Genomic DNA, 24,606 nt, shown 5'->3' with positions numbered 1-24,606 from the left:
ATATGGCAGAGAGCTTCTATTTCCTAATATAGAAATGCACATTTATACTTGTAACGCTCCTATCTTCCCGTATTATCGACAACTACTTGCAGTTACTTCTCAACCGTCAGTCTACTTCCATCATAGTTACGAATTTCACAACTTAGCAGCTCTTCACTCAGCTTTATTTATCCCTTTTAAACAAGTGACGGAGAAGTGGGAAGTAAAAAAAGAATAAATTGTTGATAAAATACAAACAAGCTTTGGAGAAACAAACAAATACGAGCATAATGGTAGTGCATACAAGTGAATTCAAGTTACTTCTATCAAAGAAGAGGGAATCTTTTTTTTTAAAAAAAAAAAAAAACGTTCTAAATTATTTCTAATCTTGCTTTAAAACATAAGGTACCATGCACTGCTGTGTTACTTTATTTCAAATGTGCCTGGAGAATCTGGCACTGTTTCTTTTATTTTTAATTAAGTAATTTAAATAAAACATATTTTATTCCTTATAGTATAAGGTACATTTCATTTAATTTGTGTTTTAAGACATAATTGTAGAAGTTTTAAGTAAAAATAACTTCCAATCTTATGTAAAGCAGTAACTTTTCATTATGTTTAGAAGTAAATTCAAACATAATGCAAACTGAATACTACATACACTGAATATGATTGATAGTGACAGTGAAAGTAAATTTAAATCAATAGATATGAAAGTATAAGATATTTTCCAGATCTAATTCATAATAAAATATGAATTGCTACTAATTTACCGAGACGTGGTGACACTTCCACTTTCCGTATTTTCTAACTATAGTAATCTCAAGAGCAGAGAGCGCACCTGAGTGTGCTCACATCCCTTTGATATTCCAACTGTTGATTTTACAGACCACAGCCCGAAACTACCGTTTATAGTAGTATTCCATGCATGTGTTGCTTCGTTTCAAAGTATAATGTAGTCGTAGAAGAGAAGTAGGCCTAATTAGAGGTTGCCAATATAAAAATTTTCTCGACTGAATTACTTTACAAGTAAGTAGCTAACGGGCGTTCAGCCTATGTGCGTGTTGTCGATGCTTTTCCCTATCCTCCTTAAGGACAAGAAGAAGAATCGAAAAGTTAGAGAGTGAGTCAGTTAATGTATTCAAAAAACTGTTAATTATATTTTTAGCTGTCTCCAGTCTTCTTTTACTCTTATAAGTCAAAAATTTGAAAGCTCTTTTATGACTTCAAATTTCCGATCACTTAAATTCTGATTATACAAAAGGAACAGGGATTGAAAGAAACTGTGCATGTATATTTTGTTAAATATGACTGACCAACTTTTACAAAAGCCCATATTGCTTATTGTTATTCAGTTATATTGAAAAAAAATAATAAAGAAGTTGGGAAAACATAAAAAACATTCATAAGCAATCATTTGTTTTCAACTGAATCCTCTGTGACATCTAAATTTTATGCTTCCTTTTTTTCGATAAAAACCACGTCTCATATAGCTTTGCTGCTGAAAGGAACACTAAAACCCAAAATAACCAATCAAGAGTTATGTACGGTACAATAACTGTATATGAATCTTTTATTCTCTGAAAGGAGCTTCGATGTCACAGTTCCAGACGCTGTTCTTTAAAGTAGTTAGAAGATTGTTGTTTAATATCTATATACTTTTCTTTTTGTATGTTATACCCTATTCTCTGTTCTCAAGGGCAGTTTCCTTGTTCTTACATTGCCTGACATCTGAAGAAGGTATGAGATAAAAAGCAGTATAACTCCTGCTGAGTGAATACTATATTTAGATGTGCCACCTCGAATACCGATTTAATTATAAGTGTCAGTTTTACTACTTCCTGATAAACTTTTAATGTAATGAGTGACAGATAAAACTGCTCAATATCTTTCTTTGACATAACTATCTACAGCTCACAGATGACGAGAAGAACCCTAGCAGAAGTAGTGTGACGTAGGTATGGGCTCGCCTACTTTTCGCACGGGGGTTTCAAATGACACCACGAAGTAGCACACAGATAACTACCTGGAGTAGCAGACGACATATAAGTATAGACCACATCTCAAAAACCGAAAATGGACTTGACCGTGTCGTTGACCTTTCTCCGCTTCCCCTGTTTCCCGGAGTTCCCCGGTTCTTCTCGTCATCTGTGAGCTGTACTCGAATTACTATTAACCAAGATAAGCATCCACATTTATCATCTGCTAAACTTAGCAATAATTAATCAGAATATGGTATAACTAGTTCTAACTTGTTTAGATACATGACATATTGATATTAAACATTTTTTTACCTATATATATATATATATATATATATATATATATATATATATATATATATATAACATTACGTTAATGACGTGGTTTATTTATTTTTACAGAACTTCGTCCTCCAGCTTGTTGAGCAGCAAATGGCGGCGAATATGACTGCAGAAGGTATTTTAATTGACGGTTTTCCACGAGATATGACTCAAGTACAAGCCTTTGAAACTAAGGTAACACACTGCTATACTTGTACTTAATATGTGTAGTATTTATTGATTTACATTGGAGCAATAGAATTTAGAATGGAATTAAATGCTCGAAAGATAAAAGAATAGTAACTGAAGCGAGGAGAAAAATATGAAAATGTACGAGTTGAAATATGCTGTTATTTTTCAGTATTGCGTGTTTGCATTTAGTTTAATCAAGCTCGCCCCTAGCAATAGGAGCTAAATACACGATTCTGATTGGTTGAAGTTATCCATTTCTCGCTACGTAGGATACATATAGCACAAATCAAACTCCAGATGCTATCGGTCCTCATATCTAAGAATGCTAACGAGTGGGCTAGTAATGGAAATCGCTTTTGTCATGGGTTCAAGCCCGGCCCAAGGAAAGTTTTTTTTTATTTTTTTATTTTCATAATACTTTTACCAGTAAATTAAGATGAAAATAATACTCATTGCCCTTGTACGTAACATATAATGCAGAAATTGTACTTTTTCCACTATTTGACAAGAAATTTCTGACAGTCCTTATAAACAATGACGTTAGAAACCAACAGGAGATTAGTTAAATTTACATTGAAGTTGAACTATCCAGTCGTGACGTAATGTCACCTGATAATTAGTCCACTTTGGACGAACAACTTTATTAATAAAAAAGGGATTTACTTACGTTACGAAACATAGCTGAGTGAGCGTCAGCGAGCGAAAGGGGTTAGAGGTCCCGCAGGGCTTGTTTTATTTCACCTTTGCCCCCGTCATAATACCACGTGACATTACCTCACACTTGGGTGGTGTAACTTGGATTAATATGTGTACTACGGAGGCGGACTAACAGATAACTCCAACCAATCAGAAACGTATATTTAGTTCCTATGGCTAGGGTCGAGCGCAAAAATATAGGGAGTTTAGTATTGCGTGTAGTATTACAAGTTAAAATATATAGGCTATTTGAAATATTTGTAATTTAACCTTTTACTGCTAGAATTATAATAATAGTTACGTTCTGTGAACAGGATCAGTAAATCTGTGAATTCAACATTGTAAATATATATTTCACAAAATGTGTTATTAAAGTTCAGTTATGAAAGTGTGCGCTTCTGTGTATGAGACAAGGAGTTTGGCCGATCTAGTTTAAAACGTAGAATTCGAATCGTTCAATGAATTTCACGGGGAACTGAAAGAACTTCTCTCGCTGTAGATTTTGTCCACAGAATCAGAAGACTGAAGTATTCAGAGTTTAATTTCAGTTTGGCTTACATATTTGTAATGGAACTGTCTCTGCACTATAAAGCAAAGGCAAGTTACAGTGTCACAAAAAGAAGTTTTTGTGGTTTATACCTTACTCTTTAACCAAACCTAGCTTAAATACGTATAGCATTTTACGCCAAATTAAATTTAGTAACTCGAAAATAGAAAATATTTAGGTCTTTAGACTTATCGAGTGGAAAGCCATTTAGTATTCAATTTTACGTTGAATGGCACGGACAGATTAGTATTTTGTATCCTAAGCATAGACAACCAAAGTCAATATACAAAGGAGTTTTCGGTAAACCAAAATCCTTATAAACTATTTATGGTCACTTTCGAATATTAATAATAGAGTAATACTAGAAGAAATAACATTGACAGAGTGAAATGAATGGGCCTAAAGCTTTAAAATAGCATAACACATACATCACTCAAGGCAGAATAGCCTGTCCAATTGGGTTCACAATAATAGGAATTTTTGTTGTGGTTAATTATCTATCTAGATATAACAGCAAAAACATGTGCAAAGTTCCATAAATGTGATCCGTATTTTTAATTTAAAAACAACAGCAATCCCTGTAAAAGAAATCTTAAATCTAGGAGAAATCAAGGCTCCGTGGCTTTCGCCCATTCGTGAATTTCATGGCTATTCCCCGAAAGAAGAATGTTATCGTGGCTTTTGCCCTAAAAGAACTAGTCTTGCTCAAAGGCACAAAATCAATCACAGGTGAATGAATATATTCTTTAATATGTAATATTAATCTTTACTGCATTTAAATCTTGCATTAGTAATAGAGATACAGAATTATGGTTTGAAGTTAAAGTACTTCAGTGAAATAACAATTTACTTCACAACAAAACTTTGAAAATAGCAAAATTGCACACTATAATTTCGCCAATCTTTCTCACAGCACTTAAGAACAGGTGGATACGCAGACATCGTGGTAATTTACTGAACAGTAGAAGTACAATTACTAGGATACACGATAAAGAACACACCTAAGAGATGTAAATACATGCTTGGTTGTTATTGGCCAAAACTGGAAAAGTGAACAAACCCTTTGTTTAAACATCTGTCCACGATTTTGCAACGTAACTTGTAGAAACTTGTTTTCTAATTTGGTTTTCTTAATAGTTTTCCAATAACTAATTGCCAATAGTTACTTAAACTTGAAATACTTTCTTAATAGTTTTCCAATAACTAATTGCCAATAGTTACTTAAACTTCTTTCTTCTTTATTAGTATGAAGATAAGACACTTGTAATCTGTGATGAAAATTTTCCGATTCATAAAAACATACTCCACTTATTCCTACATCGTTGTTTAGCCGTGATGTGAGGTGGAAAATGTTCTTCTATATTTTTCCGGAAAAAAAATCCGTTCTTAACAAATATCAGTGATCAAGTAACAATTCCTCAGTATTCATAAAATTGATTGAATTCATGTATAGAAATGTTAAAAAGTGAAAGATCGTTTAAAGAATCTGAAAATTTTCATGGCTCAGACAATTTTCAGTACTATGTAGGAACAAGTGAAACAATTTTTCATGAATCGAAATATTTCCTGCCTTGTATGGAAAAATTGAAGAACTTTTTATGAGTCGGAAAATTTTCATCATTTTGAAGCAAAAAGTAAAACAACTTTTTGTGAATCGGAAAGGTTTATTGCTCTGTAGAAACAAGTGAAAGGAATTTTCATAAATCGGAAACTTTTCATCATGATGTAGAAACAAGTAAAAAAACTTTTCATTTTCCAGACAATTTTGGATATTATGTATAGTGATGTTAGGTGGAAAATTTTCCACTATATTTAACTGCACATTCAGCTATAAAATTCAATTTCTGTAGAGGAAAATTAGTCACCAACAAATTATCATTTTCCAATTTTCCATTATAATTATGACTTTTCTCTTAATATCAGGTATTTGGAAACATGGAAACAAATTGCAAATTAAAAGCTACTTTTTACAAACATTCACCTTTCATATGAACAAAGTAGGTAAGAATCCTATAGAATCCAACCAACAGGAAATACACGACGTATAAGCAGTAGCAGCTATAAAACTTATTGTTTTCTTCTCATCTTAAATAGAATAGCTCTTTATCTAAAATATAATATACACACACTATCTTTTTCGATTATGGTGTGTAGTTTTGTTTTAGTTGAAAACGAAACGAAAGCAATTTCATTATTTTCTGCGAATCAGATAAAGCCAAAAAGTTCTTCAACCGGACTCATGACTTTCGGCCAATAACCACGAGTAGATAATCATTACTGGTAAAAGCCATGACAAGCAAAAGCCAGGCAACGGAAAGCAAGGTAGTTCTTTGTCAAAACTGCTCTTCGATGTGTTTGCAGTCATACTGGAAATTTGCAGTGACGACATAGTATGAGCAATCTTAGAATCTGCGCATCGTAAAGACTTATATTCCCCAAAATATAAATATTGATACCTTTATATTAAAGAGACAACACAATTCTTAGGAACAAACAGGAATTCTGATGTCAATTAAACAATATTTTGAGGATAGAGAGGGCAACAGAACTTCAATGGTTAGTTAGGACCTGTGATGAAGAGCCCCGTTGATTCGATTTCAAACCGAGTATACGAGAAGAAAAGAGAATAATAATTCCCCACATCAATCAATAGGCTATAAAGACGGATGTTGCAGGTTCTCAATACCTTTCACTATTGTACACCTACAAATGGATTTAACAGAAAATACACTTTGTGTAGTTGTGTTCTGAATCCATATTGAAGTCACAAATAATTATTTTTCTATACTTTCAGTTCCGGCAGCGGCCTCCGGTAGTGTTATTAGATTGCTCGAAGCTGCAATTGGGTCGTGGACGATTAGACGATAGTGTTGCAGCGTTTAGGCGTAGACTGGAACTTTTCCGTGAAATGACGCTACCAATGTTGAAAACAATGGATCAAGAGAATAGACTAACAATCGTAAGTATTAATACTTCTCTCGAATTTAGAAGTTGGTTGTGCAATGTGAAAAGATTCAATTTTCTGGCCAATTGGACAGTAACTTCATATGTTTATATAGTTTTCATTCTACCTATAGTTCATTCAAGGAACGTTCAGTACCTCATGTAAACAAATACATGTGGTGATTGTTTCATTTTATTGGTTAAAGAGCCTTGGAGCATCCATGCGACAAGAAAATAGTCCATTGTCAAGTAAGCTGTTTTTCAATGTTTTTGTTGCTTATAAGGCTCATCACCAGAAATACAATTTACTTACAATGAAATAACAGAAACAACACTGTATCTAAGAACTAAATTGAATTAATGCAATAAAAGAGAATACGCATGCGTAGAAAGTGGTTTTGACCCACCTTATGCGCCAATCACAGTTTAGAGTATGGCCGTTTGCGGGGAATATGCAAAACGTTGACAGGATACAAGCACGTGCTTCTCGAAAGAAGCGGTGACCGATAGCCAATCATCCGATGACTGGCGGAATAATACCATTCTGCAATGTTTACATCAGGATCAGAAGGTTCGTTGAATGAACTTTAGATAGATATCGTCTTCATCTTGCTTTTCCACATTCGGTTTTATCCTTAATTACGAGAAATGATCTAAAAAAAGGGTTACAAAGCATAAAAGTTTTGATATTCACTGTACCTTAACGAAAGTTTATTTGTAGATTAATAACCTGTCTGTCTTGGTGCAGGTTTGAAGATTTCGGATTCTGATCATGTAGGCCTATTCTCGAGAAGCGGATATTAAAAATGATGAGTCATCTGAAAAATTGGTCAAGAGTAGAACTGAGATTAGTGGAGCGGTTCCTGTGGGCCAAAAGTACTATATCTGCCGACATTCATAGACAGATTGTAGAGGTTTACGGAAACGGCTAGATTTCAAAGCAACATGCAGGGAAGTGATGTCATGTCCTCAAAGAAAGATGGACCAATATTGTTAATGGCAACCCTGGACACAGCGGTAGACCCAGTACTTCAACCACTGACGTTATGCTTGGAACAGTGTTGCCACAGTCCTAGCTCCAGAGTGGGCTGAAAAATAGTACCAAATTGGAACAAAAAGGGCTGAATTTATTATTTTATACCAATGTAATACACGGCTATGTAACACGAAACTAAAAGAGGTAAAGTTCTGGAACCCCCCTTCCACCTCTTCCAAGTGTCGAAATCAAGAAAGTGCTCTTTTTAAATATATATATATATTAAAAACGTCCAAAGGAGGGCCCTGAACAACCATGGAAGTAGATGAAGCTTTTACTACGACACGTAAATTATAGACTTATTTGAGCACACGTTTGTCTTCTTCAGAATATTCAACACTTGGTGTGTGCTTCTTCTTTTAAGATTTCGAACAAATTTCCACCACACTGCTTCCTTCTCCTCTCCTTCATGCGCGGCGCAAATGCGCCTATCTAGCGTCATGTTTTCCCGGTACAGTTCAAATTACGAATTTTCCAAAGTTCGTAGCGTTATGCGGTGCAGCATCACATAATGAATATTGAACAGCATTTTTTAAGAGTCCAACACACAGTATGAGTAACGTGAGATGTAGGAAAAGTCTTACTGAGACTTTTGGAAATGTGACAAGTATTTGTTAAATGGTGCTGAATTTGGTAGAATTGTACCAACTTTTTCACAAAAGGGGCTGAAAATGCCAGCGTGGTACCAACGGGCCGATGAATGTCAAAGAGGGCTGAATTTGGTACAATTGTACCAAGTGTGGCAACACTGGCTTGGAACTACTAGAGAGCACTCCTTCTACAGCTCTGACCTAGCCCTAGTAACTCACCTTTTCCCTGCTCTAAAGCAAAGAATGGCTGGCCACCATTATTTGGCATGTGATTATGTCAAAACTGTTGCCTCATGGTGGCTACGAAAAACTTCCCTCAGATTTCTATGTAAATGGTATAGAAAACTTATCTATCGTTGTGATAAGCGGTTGAACAAAAACTGTAATTACATTGAAAACTAGTGTTGAGTATCCTCTATCTTCAGGTGTGTTGATTTTCCAGCTATTCTCATACAGAAGACAAAATATTCTTTGTAACCATTTTTTATCATTCTACGTATATCGTTCATGTAATAGCACTTCTCTTTTGTATTACTAATGTTATAGTATTATTTTCACTAGGGTCAATGGCTAGTTGCTAGGTAATTAACTTGAAACAGTGGATGTAAATAGTAATTTTTAGTTGGGCATTCTGTGTATGTATGTATGTATGTATCTATCTATATCTATATACATACATACATATATATATATATATATATATATATATATATATATATATATATATATATATATATATATATATATATATACGAACATAATGGTATCTCAACTCAAAAATAAATAAAAGTATGATTCTTTTGAATTTAAAAATACAATTCTTAAAGTTCTGCACGTTCGGTATACAAACATCAAATTCAAAATATGAGCCGTTGTCTTAAGTGATTGTATATTAAAAGCTGAAAATAATCAAATTTTGTGTAATAAAAGTTTTTAGCTGTCTGTTCTCTCGAATAAACGTTGAAGAGAGCTCTTAATTTTTTTTAACATCTGATAATTTAGGGTTTTTATAACAATTTATAGGAGCCTTGCTCAGTGTGTTATTGTGTATAACAATTCTATATAAATCTTATTAATTAACAGACAATAATTCGATTTTGGAGAAATTTTAAACACATTCCAGAAATCGATTTAGCTTTCTTCTTTCACTCCTAGGAATTTATCATATACTGTGGATATCTTTGAGGAAGATTTCACTGAGATGCAAATACCTTGAATTTTGTTAAATTATATACTAACGAATACGAATCAAAAAGTGAGGTTCATTGGTTTTTACCTCACCACTGTGACGAAGGTATTATGAAAAAATAAACATTCACCATACTAAAGTATGTCTACAGAAAAAAAAAAAAACGATATGAACTTTGGAGCTGGAACTCCACCCTACCCCGACCCTGAAATTCTGCGTAGGCTACTGATAGGAATAATTTTGTCCTGATCGAATTTACCTGTCAGGGAATTATACTTTTACTTGCATTATGACAGGTACCATGTTTTAAAACTTGTACCACATTCTATTTTAAAACAACAAATTGCCAGACATTGTGGTGCTTATGAGTCCTTGGAAGATTATTCTGCGTCGTTGAATAAACTTAATGTTTTAGTTGTACTTCTCAGATGTAATCAATATTACCAATATCAAGGCCGCTTCACTATTACCAATTTTGATTCCCTTTATACAATAGTAGAATAACGTTAATTCTATCCTCTTGGTCCGTTCTATATATACTAGAAACAAGTGTCTATTACTAATAACAAATGCTCCAAAGGTCTAGTTCTCAGCATGCTAATACCTTGGTAAGATTCGCTTTTATACTTCCCGTATCAATTAGCTTGACATGGAAATGTAGGACAATGTTAAGCAAAAGACATTGCTGCAATATGCATGATTCGAGTATGAAAGTAATTATAAATAGCAAATTTCTTCGAATATGAACGAACTCAAAGAGAATTGTTTAAATGTTTTAATTACAGAGCTTTGTGCAACTTTTCAACATATTTTTTCAGTCTATTGTATAATTCAAAGTTACAAATCATCAGTTTCTGATCTATGCATGAACAACTGATGAAACGTCATTTGTGAAATTATTAATTATCTCTGTGCATACTTTACATATTTACTTATTATATTCCTTGTAATTAGCAATTTTATTAATGCAGTTCTTTAATTGCGTCCTTTGATGAATGAAATCTGTTTTTATCGGAAACCTTGTGAAATTCTTTAGTCCATATCAGAAATGAATTATTTCAATTGAAGAATGACATTAGTGCATTAAAATTCCGTATAATCAGTTACAGACAGAGACACACAAAAGACGTCGTTAATTACACGTTGCTTTTTGTCAGTTTCTTTTGTTTTTAATCATAACTCTTTCCTACTTTAAGTTGCCATGGTATATCTTGAAGAAGAATGAGTCACATAATAATCAATTTTCAATACGTTTTCCCCTCTTCCATTTGTTTGAAGGACGAAAGCATGATTTGTTTAATGTACTAACTTATTAACAGATCTTTCAAGTAATTACAATGGTACTTATCAATAGGTCTACATAATTTCATAAAAATTGAAAAATTGCTGTAAATTGATTAACCATTACACTATTTAATCACCCACTATTTAATCACTATTTACACTATTTATATAGATTCATTCTCGTTTGGCCTATTCCCGTTTCGCCTACGGACCTTCAAGCATTATATATCATTATCTCAATCTCATCTTAGATGTAGACCAAACGGATATTTCCGTTTGGCCTATTCCCGTTTTGCCTACACTCACTCGATAAGAGTTATTTATTGTCTGAGAGATTTTTTTTTGCAAAGATTTATGAATAAGTTTATTTTTCAACGTCAGCAACAGCTCTGACATGATTCACTGTGATTCTAACCAAGTACGTGCCGTGCCACTAATAGTTCCAAAGGTCACCATTTCAAAACCAATATAGTTCTATTTTTTTATTGGCTCACAGAACAATTTAAAAAGGCGAGTGACTAGATATTCAAGATCAGTTTCTCGAACTTTACAAGGCTACTCGATACTCCCGTGATTCTGAGAGATGAACCATTATGCCCTCCATCTGCCCTGCTAGGAAAATTTCTTAATGCAATTTTTCACCGTTAGGGATGGGTGGAAGTAACTTTGTAGTTTTTATGCCTGAATGCAGAAATACTTGTAATGTTGCAAGTAGGGTAAAATTGAGGCCCGGAGAGAAGGTTCAGGATAGCATTAATGCTGCTTAATTTAAGTTCAATTTTGAATTCCTGATTCATGTCCAGAGTGGTAGACGAGTATCCAACCAAAGATAGCTGAAGTGAAGTGAACGGAGTCAATTCTTTACCTCGTTCTTCCTGTTTGAGTAAATTGAGTACGAATTTCTCTTAATGAAGAGATACAGAAGCTGTTTTGCTTTGATAGTATTTAACGCAGCTCTGGAGTAAAATGTGGAATACCAAGAATGGGAGCTAATTACCTTCCAAATCCGAATTTATTTAAACTTATTTTATCTATATTATTATTATTATTATTATTATTATTATTATTATTATTATTATTATTATTATTATTATTATTATTATTATTATTATTATTATTATTATTATTATTATTATACCACATTTCTCATAATGAAGGAATTAGTTTTATAGGATTGATGAGCCGGGATAAGGCTTGAGTCAGGGCATAACGTTTAAAGTGAATATGTTGATAGTAGACAACGACGGGATTTGATCGTTGCAGGATCACATTTAAAAATATTATGGGTAATCTTAAAAAATAAATTTTAAAAATAAAGTTGAGAAATTTAAACATAGAAACTTAGAAACACTGTAGAGAAATCAAACTTACTACAGCATTTATTAATTAGTATGAGAATTTTAGACAATAAAAGGATTACTATGCAGTATTGATTCTGAATTTTTTCTGTAAAATTCAAATTAATTTGTTTAATTCTCGGGAATTCTCGTTTACTTACAGATAAGATGAGATTGAGATAATGATAGAAGTTGCTAGAAGGTTTGTAGGCGAAACGGGAATAAACCCGCATATATATATATATATATATATATATATATATATATATATATATATTAGGGTGGTCTTTATTTTTCGATCTCCGATGGATTTTTTTAAGTCGCGTCCCTTAAAATGGTTTCATATCAGACCAAAGAAACCTGTGAGAAAAATTAGCTTAAATCAATAATATTAAACGGTTTTGTAAGCAACCGTAAGTTTTTTTCATTTACAGTATACAATATGAGGCAAGGGTACTTCGTATATTTGGAACGGCTAAAGACAGCGACACCAAACCATATCTTGAACAGGCGCGCACCCAGAAATTTTTATTGGGAGGGTCCAACTTTGAGGGAAGTTTTAATACTACAAGCCATTACATCTATGTACTATTGAACAGGCATTATTATGCCCAGAAAAAAGTGATAGAACTAGATTGTTTTTATAAAACAAAGAATACATATGAAGTATTAGATCAATGTTTTTAAGCTACACCAGTCATTTTTCTGTTAAACATGTATAGTTTTATAGCGAAAGTGTATGTTGAGATAGGAAGTTTTCGGGTAGGGGGAATCCAAACCAAGTGGATCCTCCGTGGGTGCGTGCCTGATCTTAGAATATGGGTAATAGATGTAGAGCTGCATCTATTACTGCATAGTATCATAATGGCGGACATCTTGAATTCAGGTTTAAGATTTTGAATAGAAAAAGGGTCATATGACTTCATTTCGGGGTAGCTTTTCACCATAAACACACATTTGATATTTCCAAATTATTGTTAACCATTTAATAGATACAACATTCATAATATGTTTACCACCTTCAATTGTCTTTTCAACCCTTACAAGGTCTCTTTGCCTCGTTTTGTGTACTGTAAATGCATTAAAAACTTGAGGGCACTTGAGACACCATTTGAGCTCGTTTTTCCTTTGGTTTGTTATAAAACCATTTTAGGTATGAGACTCAAAAAAAAAAAAAAAAAAAAAAAAAAAAAACGGAAGTCGAAAAATAAGGACCACCCTCTTAAATAATTGAAGCTTGGCTAAATATAACAGGACTGACAACCAGTCCTGTTTGAGTTGTTCACGAGTAATTCATCTATAAAGTCATGGTATTTCATTTAAACATATTATATACAACTAAAATGTATGATACAACATTATGACAAGGGTATTCTGCCACATCATATCTTAGGATTTTCTAAACCCTTGAACGTTCTACCCTCAAAATCTATTTTTACTTTATTTTTACAGTTTTTTTAAGAAACTGAAAATCTCTCTCTCTCTTTTTAAATGATTTATCTTAACATTTTTTGTGTATATGAATACCATATATAATTTGAAATTACATCTTCGTTATTTTCTCATGTAGGTTGATGGTGATACAGATACTCCGGCTGTTCAAGAAGAGTTTCTCAAAGTTGTGGCACAACATATAGACGAAGTGAAACGAAACCCACCGTATATAAATTCTATGGTTCCCAATGGCACCGTACCACAACAAGGAAACGCTATCCCTAATGGCAATCTTATGTCTGGTGGAGGAGCCTTGATGACGCCAGGTAATGTAATGAATCAAGTTAGCATGGTGACGCCCAGTACTATGATGAATCATGGTGGAAATATGATGGGTAACATGATGGGTAATAACAGAAATATGTTTAACACAGGAGGCGGCGGTATGATGTCAAACTATGATGATATGTTACATGACTTCGATGATCCATCAGAAAATTTCGGAATGAATAACAATAACAATATGAATCGTCATGGGATGATGGGGCAAACTAGAGGCGGTGGAGGAGCGCCCAATATGAATACAGTGAACACATGGCGTGACAATATGAATCCTATGAGAAGAACGTCCAGGGACACGATTCGTGATATGTATGCAGAAGTGGAAGGTTATGGTATGGACCCTCATATATGAAATTGGCCAAAATTCTCCCGTGGCATTTCACACTCTGGTGTAAGTTCTGTGGATAGTGCAACTAACCCTCTTAAACCATTAAAACCTCGCTTCTGAGAGTAGCGATGAAAGTGGACTTCCATAATGTTGACTTTGATACAGTGCTAACAGCATGTGTGAAAGGACTATCATATATTTAGTCGAAGTTCTGGTACTATTTGCAGGACTAATTTGTATATGGTGAGAAATTAAGCATAGAACTGTTTAAGAACTTTGATTTGCAAGAAGGTAGTGAAAAGGTAATAAAGATACTTCTGTTACCGAAAAAGTTCAGGCATAAAATTGTTCTGATCATAGCAAAGTAATCCATCAGGAATTTATTCACACTTGCCTTTATAAACCTTGTAAGTGATATTTCCAAAATTCTACCAGACTATAGATTTCAAATTTCAATATTTTGTTAGTATTTTTCTACAATGACAAGTATATAATACTAGAAACAGCAAAATTGTGTGAATATTGAGAATTGAAGGTAGTAGTATAATAATGTTTTATTTTAAATTTAATTTAATGCATCTGAGACGTGTGTTCAAAGTGCCTTCATACATTTGATAATATAAAAAGTATCATGTTCACTTTCCCGAATGAATGTGTTAGAGGTTGAATATATTCATGAATGTAAATATATTATTTTGAAGTATAAGTGACTGCTTAACCAAAAAAAAAAAAAAAAAAAAAAAAACTCCAGATTAGAGTACTTTGGATGATTCAATAGAAAAATGTTGTTGCAAGTGCAGCTTATGTAAAGAACTAATATTTGTATCTGGATGCATTTGTAGTGGTGAAATTAGAGGGGAGAACGAGTAGAAACAGAAATATGATTGTGTAAAAATGTAAAATATAAGTGCCGAAGAGCAAATAATTGATGTAAGATAACAGGAAGCCACTTTCAGTGATACAAATTTTCAGATAAAAGTGCTTTGAATTCAAATGTTAGTGTGCAACTGTGCTGTGTCTCTTAATTAACAAACAAACAAACAGATTTACAAGATTTAAGAGATTTTCTAGTTTAGTGTGATGTCACGGAGAGAATATTACAATAAACAAAATCCTATTTCACTATGGCGCCCTTCAAACTACATCCTGCCATTACAACCATCCAACTAGAGATTGACTTATACGTGGGTTGATTTGTGAATCAAGCAATAAGAAATATATATGTATATGCATATGATATTGCTGATATTTTTCTAAAAAAAAAAGACTCTCTGAAATATCAACCAAATGTGTGGTGTTCTTCAGTTGAAAAACTTCCGTGAAGAATCACCATGAAATACCATTCAATTTTAATATTGAAGACTACTGTGATACGTAATAGTTATTGTGCGGGTACAAATGATTTGCCTTTGTTTATGAATATGTAAAAATATATCCTATATTAATAATTATAATATAAACTTTGTAATTTAAATAACAGTGAATACAAAAAAAAGCATCATTGTACATGATTTTAAACAAGCTTTGATCATTGAAAATACAGTAACATATAAACTTGGTTTTACGATTTTGAATACTATGTGTATATATAATGTATGAAAGTTATTTCTTGTGAAATTACAAAGATTGTTGTACTATGCTCTTGTTGGATTGTTAACTTTCATTGTGTACATAAATTTTTGAATAATAGGAGGAACAATTCTATTTTAGGGCATACATGGTTCCAAGGCTATGAACTATTGACATATACACTAATATTTAACTTCTTCCCCTCATAAACTGTATTATATGCAAGTAACGATAATATTGCTAATGAATCATAGAACCTGTCTTTTAAAAAAAAAGTTGGCACGAGTTATTTTGATTATCTCTTACCATACTTTATATGTACTCTAGTATGTACCTCGCGGAAGAAATTGATTTGGTGCTAATAGCTTCCTGGCATGAATTTGTCTCCATAGAAACGAATCATATCCCACTTAGGAATTCCGTATGGTGATGAAACAGGGAGCTTCATTGCCGCTCTAATATAAACATATTTAGATTGAAAAGGCTGAGCTGAAGGTTGAGAAATTGTCAATATCAAACTAATTCTTCTAGAGCTTTGCTGATATCCAACACACTTCTGGATGTTGTTGTGTAGAGGAAGTAAATTTCCAGCCAGCGAATGAAATTGTGGTATTCTCGTTCAATGGAAATTTTAATGCTGCTTGTTATGATGTGGACGTGGTTTAAAGTGATCACCGAATGCATGATGTGTTGTCATCTGACAGAATTCTAACAATTTATAACTCCCTCCACTACTACAACAACGTGGTAACATCCCGTTGCAGCAACTACTTTCTAGATTACATATTGGTCAAATAGAATCGTGTGAACTGTATCGTATCCACAGGACATTTACAAATTTCATATATTCTGGAGCCTTGTATATTCTAAGCAAGAATTTTTCCATTTAGGAAATATCTGTGATTGAACTTTTATTTTGTCTGTAAACAAAAAATATTGAAAATCATTACAGTGTTAAGATAAAATTTATTGGCATCAAAAATTACCGTATAAGAATAAACCTTTGATTCATGTTTGTGTTTTGAATTCAGAATTATGTTATCTACATTTCTAAGTCCAATAAAGAAAGAAAACAAATTAAATTACTGCTAATTTCCAAAAGTACATTTCATTAATCAATATATTGAACGAGTTTCAGGAACAGATTACACCACTTTGACCTTTATTAATAAGCACGTCCATGTGTAAATATAAATATAAATAAAATTACATCAAAATATTACCTGATTCAATAAATATACTTGTGTTTTAATGTAACATAGAACTGATAAATATAACAAATTTAGTTATTGTATGTATCATAAAATTAGGAAACAAATTAATTTTGCTACATAGGTGTTGCCCTGGTATTTCCCTTCCATATTTTACTAATAGTGGAAAACACTTGTAAATTTTTAAGAGTTGTTAAATGGACCTTGATTGTTTATTTTCTATCTGTTTATAGAAAAAATATGCACATATACCTCGTCGCACTACCATTGACCACTAGATCCAACAGTGATTTCTCGAACAATAAGCTTATAGTTGGCAGGATCAGTAACATCATCTTTGGTATAGGAGAAAATTAATATAACTTTCTTTACATCTGCCAAAATGTAGTTGAATGATAACTGACATATATTGGGTCTATGTCTTAGGCTTGGGGAGGCTCAAACTCTCTAAGCTTCCCTAAGTATTCCACTGTGTAAAATGATTTTTTTAAAAGTTTACGAACGACATGTTCTGGAATCAGTGGCATAGCACACTTTTGCGGGCCCCCCGCGAAGTATAGAGAAGGGGCCCTAGTTGTAAAGTCGATAGAAGAAAGGTTGAGGTTCTACTTCTTTAAATCTTTATTCATAGCAAGACTTCCGGGCCCCCCGCACTGCGGGGGTTGCGGGGGCAGCTGCTACGCCACTGTCTGGAATGCATTGTTCGCCAAGATTGTTTTAGCTTAACGTTCTAAGACTATCCACTGAATCTAAGGGAGAAAGTGATGAGATGGATGATAATGCTGAAATGAAGAAAGGGGCAGGAAACGGAAAAACTCCGGGAAAACCCGAGTTCTTGGCCACAAAAAGTTAAATTGGCGCAAGCTGAGATCAAACCAAGAACCCTGCGCATTAAAGATTCCCTCTACCACTGAGCTGGTATTTTCTCGTTCTGCCTAATTACCTTCTAACATTTTGAAACACATTTTTAATCTAATATTATATTTAGTATTAGATCATGCTCTGGATAATTTAATTCTACCTAATCTTCGTAGAAAGGGATATTTAGATATGAGGGAATTTTATAAGTAATTCTTTCCTCGACGCTCCTAAGTTATTTTCAGGGCTCTTAATTTTTATATAGCATCATAGCGTTCCTGAAATTAAAACAAACAATCATGAACCATCTTTCCTTTAAGATTCGGTCAAAAATATGTTACAAAGTGCTGCAGGATCATTAAAAATAACGAGAAGGAATCACTGAGGCACTGAGATCATGCTCACTAAGATAATATAGTCTAACAAAATTATGTACTAGATCAGGCCATTTTTCTTCCTTCTGTATGGACAGCCTTTAGGACATGCCTTCTGAACAGCGGCGCATCGAAGGGGGTCCACTGGGTCCGGATCCCACAAAAAAAAAAAAAGAAAGAAGTGATTTATGTAGCATGAAAATTTGAACTCACGCTTTATCTGTTCTCTTTATCTTGTAAAAAGCAATCTAGTTCTACCATTGTTTCCTGAAAATATAGATGGAAGAATTTTACAATTACTTATAGTCTTTTTGAGTACAGAATAATACATGTTCAATACTACATATACGTAGTGGTTTGTAGTATTGAACCCCCCACCCAAAGCTTTAATTCCTTCCAACCAAAAATTCTGGGTTGGTGCCTGCTTCTCAACAATCAGTAATTTATAAGTATTAAGCCCAGACAAGAAACATACAGATAATAAACTCTGACTAGAGCTTGAAATCTGGGGAGGGTCAGTGGAAATTTCTGGAGGCAGGTAAAAGAAGCGGTGTGCAGAGTTGGTAGTAGTAAAAGAATTCTCGAACACGTAAAAAATAAATAAATAAATAAATAAATAAAGGAAGGAAGCTGATAGCCAAGAGTCATCTCCAAAATATTTTTGATTTTTTATTTCTTTTAAAATTACATTAGAAAAACGAGTTAAATATTTTCAAGACAAAATGATAGATTATTAACCTAACTCAGTTTATTTATTATGCTCTTCTAATTTTTAATTCGTTATTTCCTTTATTTTATTTATTTCACCCTTATTTTTTGCTTTATATACAGGAACATAACTAAGTATAAGAGGAACTTTAACATATATATACAGTTATGGATTAAAGAAAATAGCATATTTCACATACGGAACACATCACATATTAAATATACCATTTATTTTTGTGGTACAGCTCGTTTACCTTGTAGGATTTTTCAATCATGTTTTTTTTCTGAATTCCATCCTTTCTTTACTGCATCTGTTAACGAAGTTTAAGGTTCGGCTATAAACCAATAGAAAATGATCAAGAGCAAATCATGGGAAGGAATGTTTAAAGCAAACCAGTCTGAGCTAATATATCAAAATACTATCCCAATATTTATCTAATAGGATTGAGGAAAATCCATGTGAAAATCTTAGGATGAAAGACCACGAGATTCGAAACTAAAACTTCCCGATTGAAAGACAAGAACGATAACCGGAAAATTATTCTGATTGTTATAATATAATCTTAAGTTAAGATTTTCATAATGTTTTTACCATTTTGGTTTATTTCAAGGTAATAAAGACAAAAATGTAAGACAAAAAGAGCACATTCAAATTGTCTGATGATGGTAAGTCAGCACTAGAAAAATTTGAACGGAATGTTGTGTCCTTTAGCAAGATATTAAGCAACATCATTGAAATTACTAACACAACGAAGAATAGTTTTCAACTACATCAAAAGTCTTTGCTACACACCTTACCACTTCTTTCGAATTTTAATGCAAAACTTATGGACGATAAAAATGTTTATAAAAAGAAAGTTAGTCAGGTAATATCAACAAAATGGTATTAAATGAACTTTTAATAAATAGTCTACGCATCAACGACAAAAGTGCTCTCCTTTTCGAGTTTAACGGCAAATCAGGTAACAATTCGGCATCCCATATTTTTTGAACATATACCCATCACTGATCACAAAAATGCCGGATGTCAGAAAAATACCTCAGGGGTAGGGGGAGGAAGTCGAAATTTTAGCCCTTTCTATTATTCACTCTATCCCCTTAACCATTAGAGCTAGAGCATCCAAACTGCTTTAATTTTGTTTGTGTAATTGTCTTCTACAATTTAATTCTAGTGCATTTTTAAGCTAAATATAATGGTTTTCTTTTTATTTTTAATTTTACTCAATATTGGTTACGTGTGACGACAGTTTTTTAGCCACAGATTGTTTACAAGATCGAATTTGCAAAAATGTTTCCTCTACAAGTTTTTCGCCAGTTTATGCTCTTTCAAAAAATGTGTATTTATATTAGTGTAGGACTAATAGTGCCTGAGTTATAAGCGACTTTATTCTGTCCTGTGCGAAATTGATCATGGCGCGGCCCAAGAATTACCTTCCCACAAACAGTATATGTTAGCAGCTGATGATGATTTATAAATATATATATATATATATATATATAATCTTGTCTCCCTGCAAGTATATAATCCTGATTATTAAGCCTGACTATAATCCAGAAGAGGCAAGGGCACAAGAGATGCTATTGGATTAAGGGTGATCGGTGAAAGATTTATAGAAAAAGGGAAAGAGGTGTATGTTGTATTTATTGATCTAGAAAAGGCTTTTGACCGCGTGAATTGGGAATTGTTGTTGGGAGTTCTAACAAAGATAGGGTTGGAATGGAAAAATAGAAGACTCATAAAAAACTTATACATGAACCAACAAGTAAGTGTTAGGATAGGGGAAGAACTGACGGAAGAGAGTACAATAGGAAGGAAAGTTCGACAAGGATGCTGCCTCTCGCCAACACTATTTAATGTCTATCTAGAAGAAATAGTGAAAAAGAGCCTACATGATGAAGATGGCATTTCGGTAGGAGGTAGAATGATTAGATGCATAAGATTTGCAGACGATATGGCGCTTGTTGCAGAATCTAAAAAGAAAATCAATAAAATGTTAGAAAAAATGAGAAAGGGCTTTGAAGAATATGGGATGAAAATAAATGTTAGAAAGACAAAAGCCACGGTGATTGGAACGAAGGGGTCTGTGTCAAATATAAAAGTAGGAGGGGAGAAAATAAAACAAGTGAATAGATTTCGATACCTGGGTAGTATTCTTAGTAATGACATGAAATGCGAACGTGAAATAAAAGCAAGGAAAGGAATGGCGAAAGAAACCTTTAAAAGAAAGAAAAGTCTGTTTTGTGGGACCTTGAACAAAGAGTTGAGAAAAAGACTCATAAAATGTTTCGTGTGGAGTGTTGTACTGTATGGGGCGGAAACGTGGGCATTACGTAACGGTGACGAAAATCGACTGGAAGCCTTCGAAATGTGGGTGTGGAGAAGAATGGAAAGAATTAGTTGGGTAGAGCGGAAAACGAATGAGAGAGTGTTAGAAATGGTGGGTGAGAAAATAACACATTTAGATATTATTAGGAAGAGGAAGAGGAAGAGAAATTGGTTGGGACATTGCCTAAGAAGAGATTGTATCATGAGAGACGTCCTAGAGGGTATGGTGGCGGGAAAGAGAGGGAGGGGGCAAAGGAGACTACAATTAATGGATGATATTAAAACAGAAAGATCATAAGCGAAGACGAAAAGGTTAGCGGAGGACCGTGGAGCATGGAAGCTTCTCAGCTGCGGCAAGTGACCTGCCAATAAAGGCAGAATACCTATGATGATGATGATAATTCAATTAAAAATGTCCATTTTTAATATCAATTGAGGAGCTTTTCGGAAACTAACCCTTGTCAAAACACAAAATTTCTCTGAGGAATGAAAACAGAGCATCCTCTAGTACACAGTATGACAAATACTGCAAATCTGTTTCTATATATGTGTCTCTAATACCTTCTAAAACATTCACAAACATGCAGCTTTCTATTAATTTTTCTGAAAAAAAATCTTGTTTCGACAAGGGTTGTTTTTGGTACAAGTCCTTCGATTTATGTACTGGAATGGTACTGAACGAAATAGAGCAGGAACCAGAATTCAAAATTGTCTTCAAGAGAGAATCATGAACAATTTGCTATCCACGTTATATATATATATATATCCTGGAACCATTATTTATATGATGCTCTGCAACAACATATAAAGAGATCCCATTACCAAACAGCACTTTGGAAAATGCTGATAAGTGTGAGATTTATCTACCGAGACTAGAAGATTAGGCTCTGGATAGTATTTGGAGGACCAAATTCTGAAGCCAGTTTTGAAAACACTCCAAGATATTCCCAAGGGTTGTTTAGAGATAACCATGTGTAGCTGTCAGAAACTTAAGTGTGTAAGTTTGAAATGCAAATGTAAGAATCACGGTTTCTTGTGCACTCCAATGTGTAGTTGTCTGAGCGAGTGTAAAATTTCAGTATCAATTAATGAAGAAAGTAATGAAGAAGACTGTATGACAAATTAAAGACATCATAAATTTCTTCATTTTTTTGGGATATAAAGGTGATCAAGAAAGTTCTGTCATTTTTTGTGGAGGTATGTGATCAATTGGCTCTCACGCCATGGGTTGAATGCGAATGGAGATAAGGCGAAGTTAGTTGTTGGTGTGGATATATCCAACATACTACCTGGTTGTGGCAGTTCAATTACACTGTAAACTTGCAGAAGGACAGATTGAACATGGGACCTCCACAGAGCGTTATAAGGGCGTGTATGCTTACGAGTTCAAACTGGGATCAAACGCCGTTGCAGCGGGGCGGAAGATATCCCAGCCCTTGGTGAAGGTGTCCGGGTGGTTTAACAAATGTAAGGACGGTGACGATACACTCGAAGACATACCACAGGTACCGGAAGAACAACACATGTACAAAGTGAAGATCTTCAGGCAGCAATTGGGGCGAACAGTGGCCAGACATGTGACGAACTGGGACTACACGGGACGGGACTACTGGGACTATAACGCAAAAGCCTCACGTGACTATAATGATCCGGGACACATTCTACGCCTTGGATGGGAAACACTATTGCATCCGCCATACTCCTCGGACATTGCGCCATCTGATTATCACTTGTTTCATTCCTTGGACAATCACGTTAGAGGACACGAGTTCAAATCCCTAGTAGAGGTGCAAAATGCACTTGATACATTCTTCGCTTCACGGCCCACCAATTTCTACCGCGATGGAACCCATGGCCTTCCAGAACATTGGCAGAAGGTCGTCGAACCTTGATGGAGGCTATTTTTGATCTTCCAGGTACGTCTTAGGTGACTTATCGATGTTCGAAAGTGATGGGTGAAAAAGCGACAAAACTTTCGTGGTTACCTTTATATAAGAGTGGTATAACATTATTGAGAACTAATTCTAAAAATTAAATAATTTGTTTTCTTGTTTGGAGATTTGTTAAGTATATGGTTTCCTTCTATTACATTTCTTACTATATATTTATAGTATTATAGCAACTGTACACAATCTTAATAATAAGCAAGTTTTCCCTCTGTAAATAAGATTTAACCGTTTAAAAACTGGTCGTTTAGAAAATGTGTTAGGCGTATCTTATTTTTTTGCTTTCTTTCTTACCGTTACAGTGTTAGGAGTAGAGATGCAAGGGCTTGAAAAAAAAACGGCTTTTTTTTTAAAAAAACTCGGTTTTTTCTGCTTCGCTTTTTTGCTTGGGAAATTTTGGACTTTTTAAAAAATTCTGCTTTAAATTGATAAAGCAGACTTTGTTTCGTTTCTCTATAACACAAAAAGTCATTTAATTAGTGGTTGATCCCGATAATAATATAAAATCTCGAAAATAAACCATGAATTTTGAAAAGATATTTCAAACATTTTTTCTTCAACATATTTACATTATGGATTCCAAAGGATTAACCAATGTATATAATAAGAATTTTTTAACCTCCTATATACAAAAGTAAACAGGGTTGGCAATAATCATAGTTGTTTTTGAAAATACCAAAAAAAACTGTTTTTTTTGGGCGGGGGGAGTTTAAACCAGTTTTTTGGGGGGGTTTAAACTAGGGATGGCCAATTCCGGAATTTTTACTTTCCGGAATCCGGAAAGTAAAATCGGAAAATTCCGGATTTCGGAAAAATTCCGGATTTCGGAAAAATTCCGGATTTCGGAAAAATTCCGGAATTCGGAAAAATTCCGGATTTCGGAAAAATTCCGGAATTCGGATAAATTCCGGATTTCGGAAAAATTCCGGAATTCAGAAAAATTCCGGATTTCGGAAAAATTCCGGAATTCGGAAAAATTCCGAAATTTGAAAAAAATCCGGATTTCGGAAAAATTCCGGATTTCGGAAAAAATCCGGAATTCGGAAAAATTCCGGATTTCGGAAAAATTCCGGAATTCAGAAAAATTCCGGATTTCGGAAAAATTCCGGAATTCGGAAAAATTCCGGAATTTGAAAAAAATCCGGATTTCGGAAAAATTCCGGAATTCGGAAAAATTCCGGATTTCGGAAAAATTCCGGAATTCGGAAAAAATCCGAAATTCGGAAAAATTCCGGAATTCGGAAAAATTCCGGAATTCGGAAAAAATCCGGAATTCGGGAAAAAATCCGGATTTCGGAAAAATTCCGGAATTCGGAAAAATCAGGAGCTTAAAAAATCTGGATTTCGGTTAAATTATCACTCCAAGTCTAATCTCGAATATATATATATATTGTGTTTCAAAACAACAACGACA

The 24,606-nt window shown here is 33.8% G+C and overlaps 1 protein-coding gene across 1 annotated transcript in view; it reads left to right on the top strand.

Moving 5' to 3' along the window:
- Positions 1–16,944, top strand: part of LOC145672755 (adenylate kinase isoenzyme 5) — a 167,277-nt gene extending 150,333 nt beyond the window's left edge. Inside the window, exons 8-10 of the mRNA XM_081741925.1 lie at positions 2,364–2,477; positions 6,512–6,676; positions 13,667–16,944. Coding sequence (XP_081598051.1) covers positions 2,364–2,477; positions 6,512–6,676; positions 13,667–14,224 — 837 coding nt within the window. The 3' untranslated portion in view covers positions 14,225–16,944. The remainder of the gene's footprint in view (positions 1–2,363; positions 2,478–6,511; positions 6,677–13,666) is intronic.
- Positions 16,945–24,606: the final 7,662 nt, after the last annotated feature.

Source organism: Thermobia domestica, chromosome 2, assembly GCF_964235325.1.
Source record: "Thermobia domestica chromosome 2, izTheDome1.hap1.1, whole genome shotgun sequence".
In the NCBI taxonomy this organism is placed as follows: Eukaryota; Metazoa; Arthropoda; class Insecta; order Zygentoma; family Lepismatidae; genus Thermobia; species Thermobia domestica.
The sequence above is the reverse complement of the archived record's forward strand: the minus strand, read 5'-3'. Positions and strand labels throughout refer to the sequence as shown.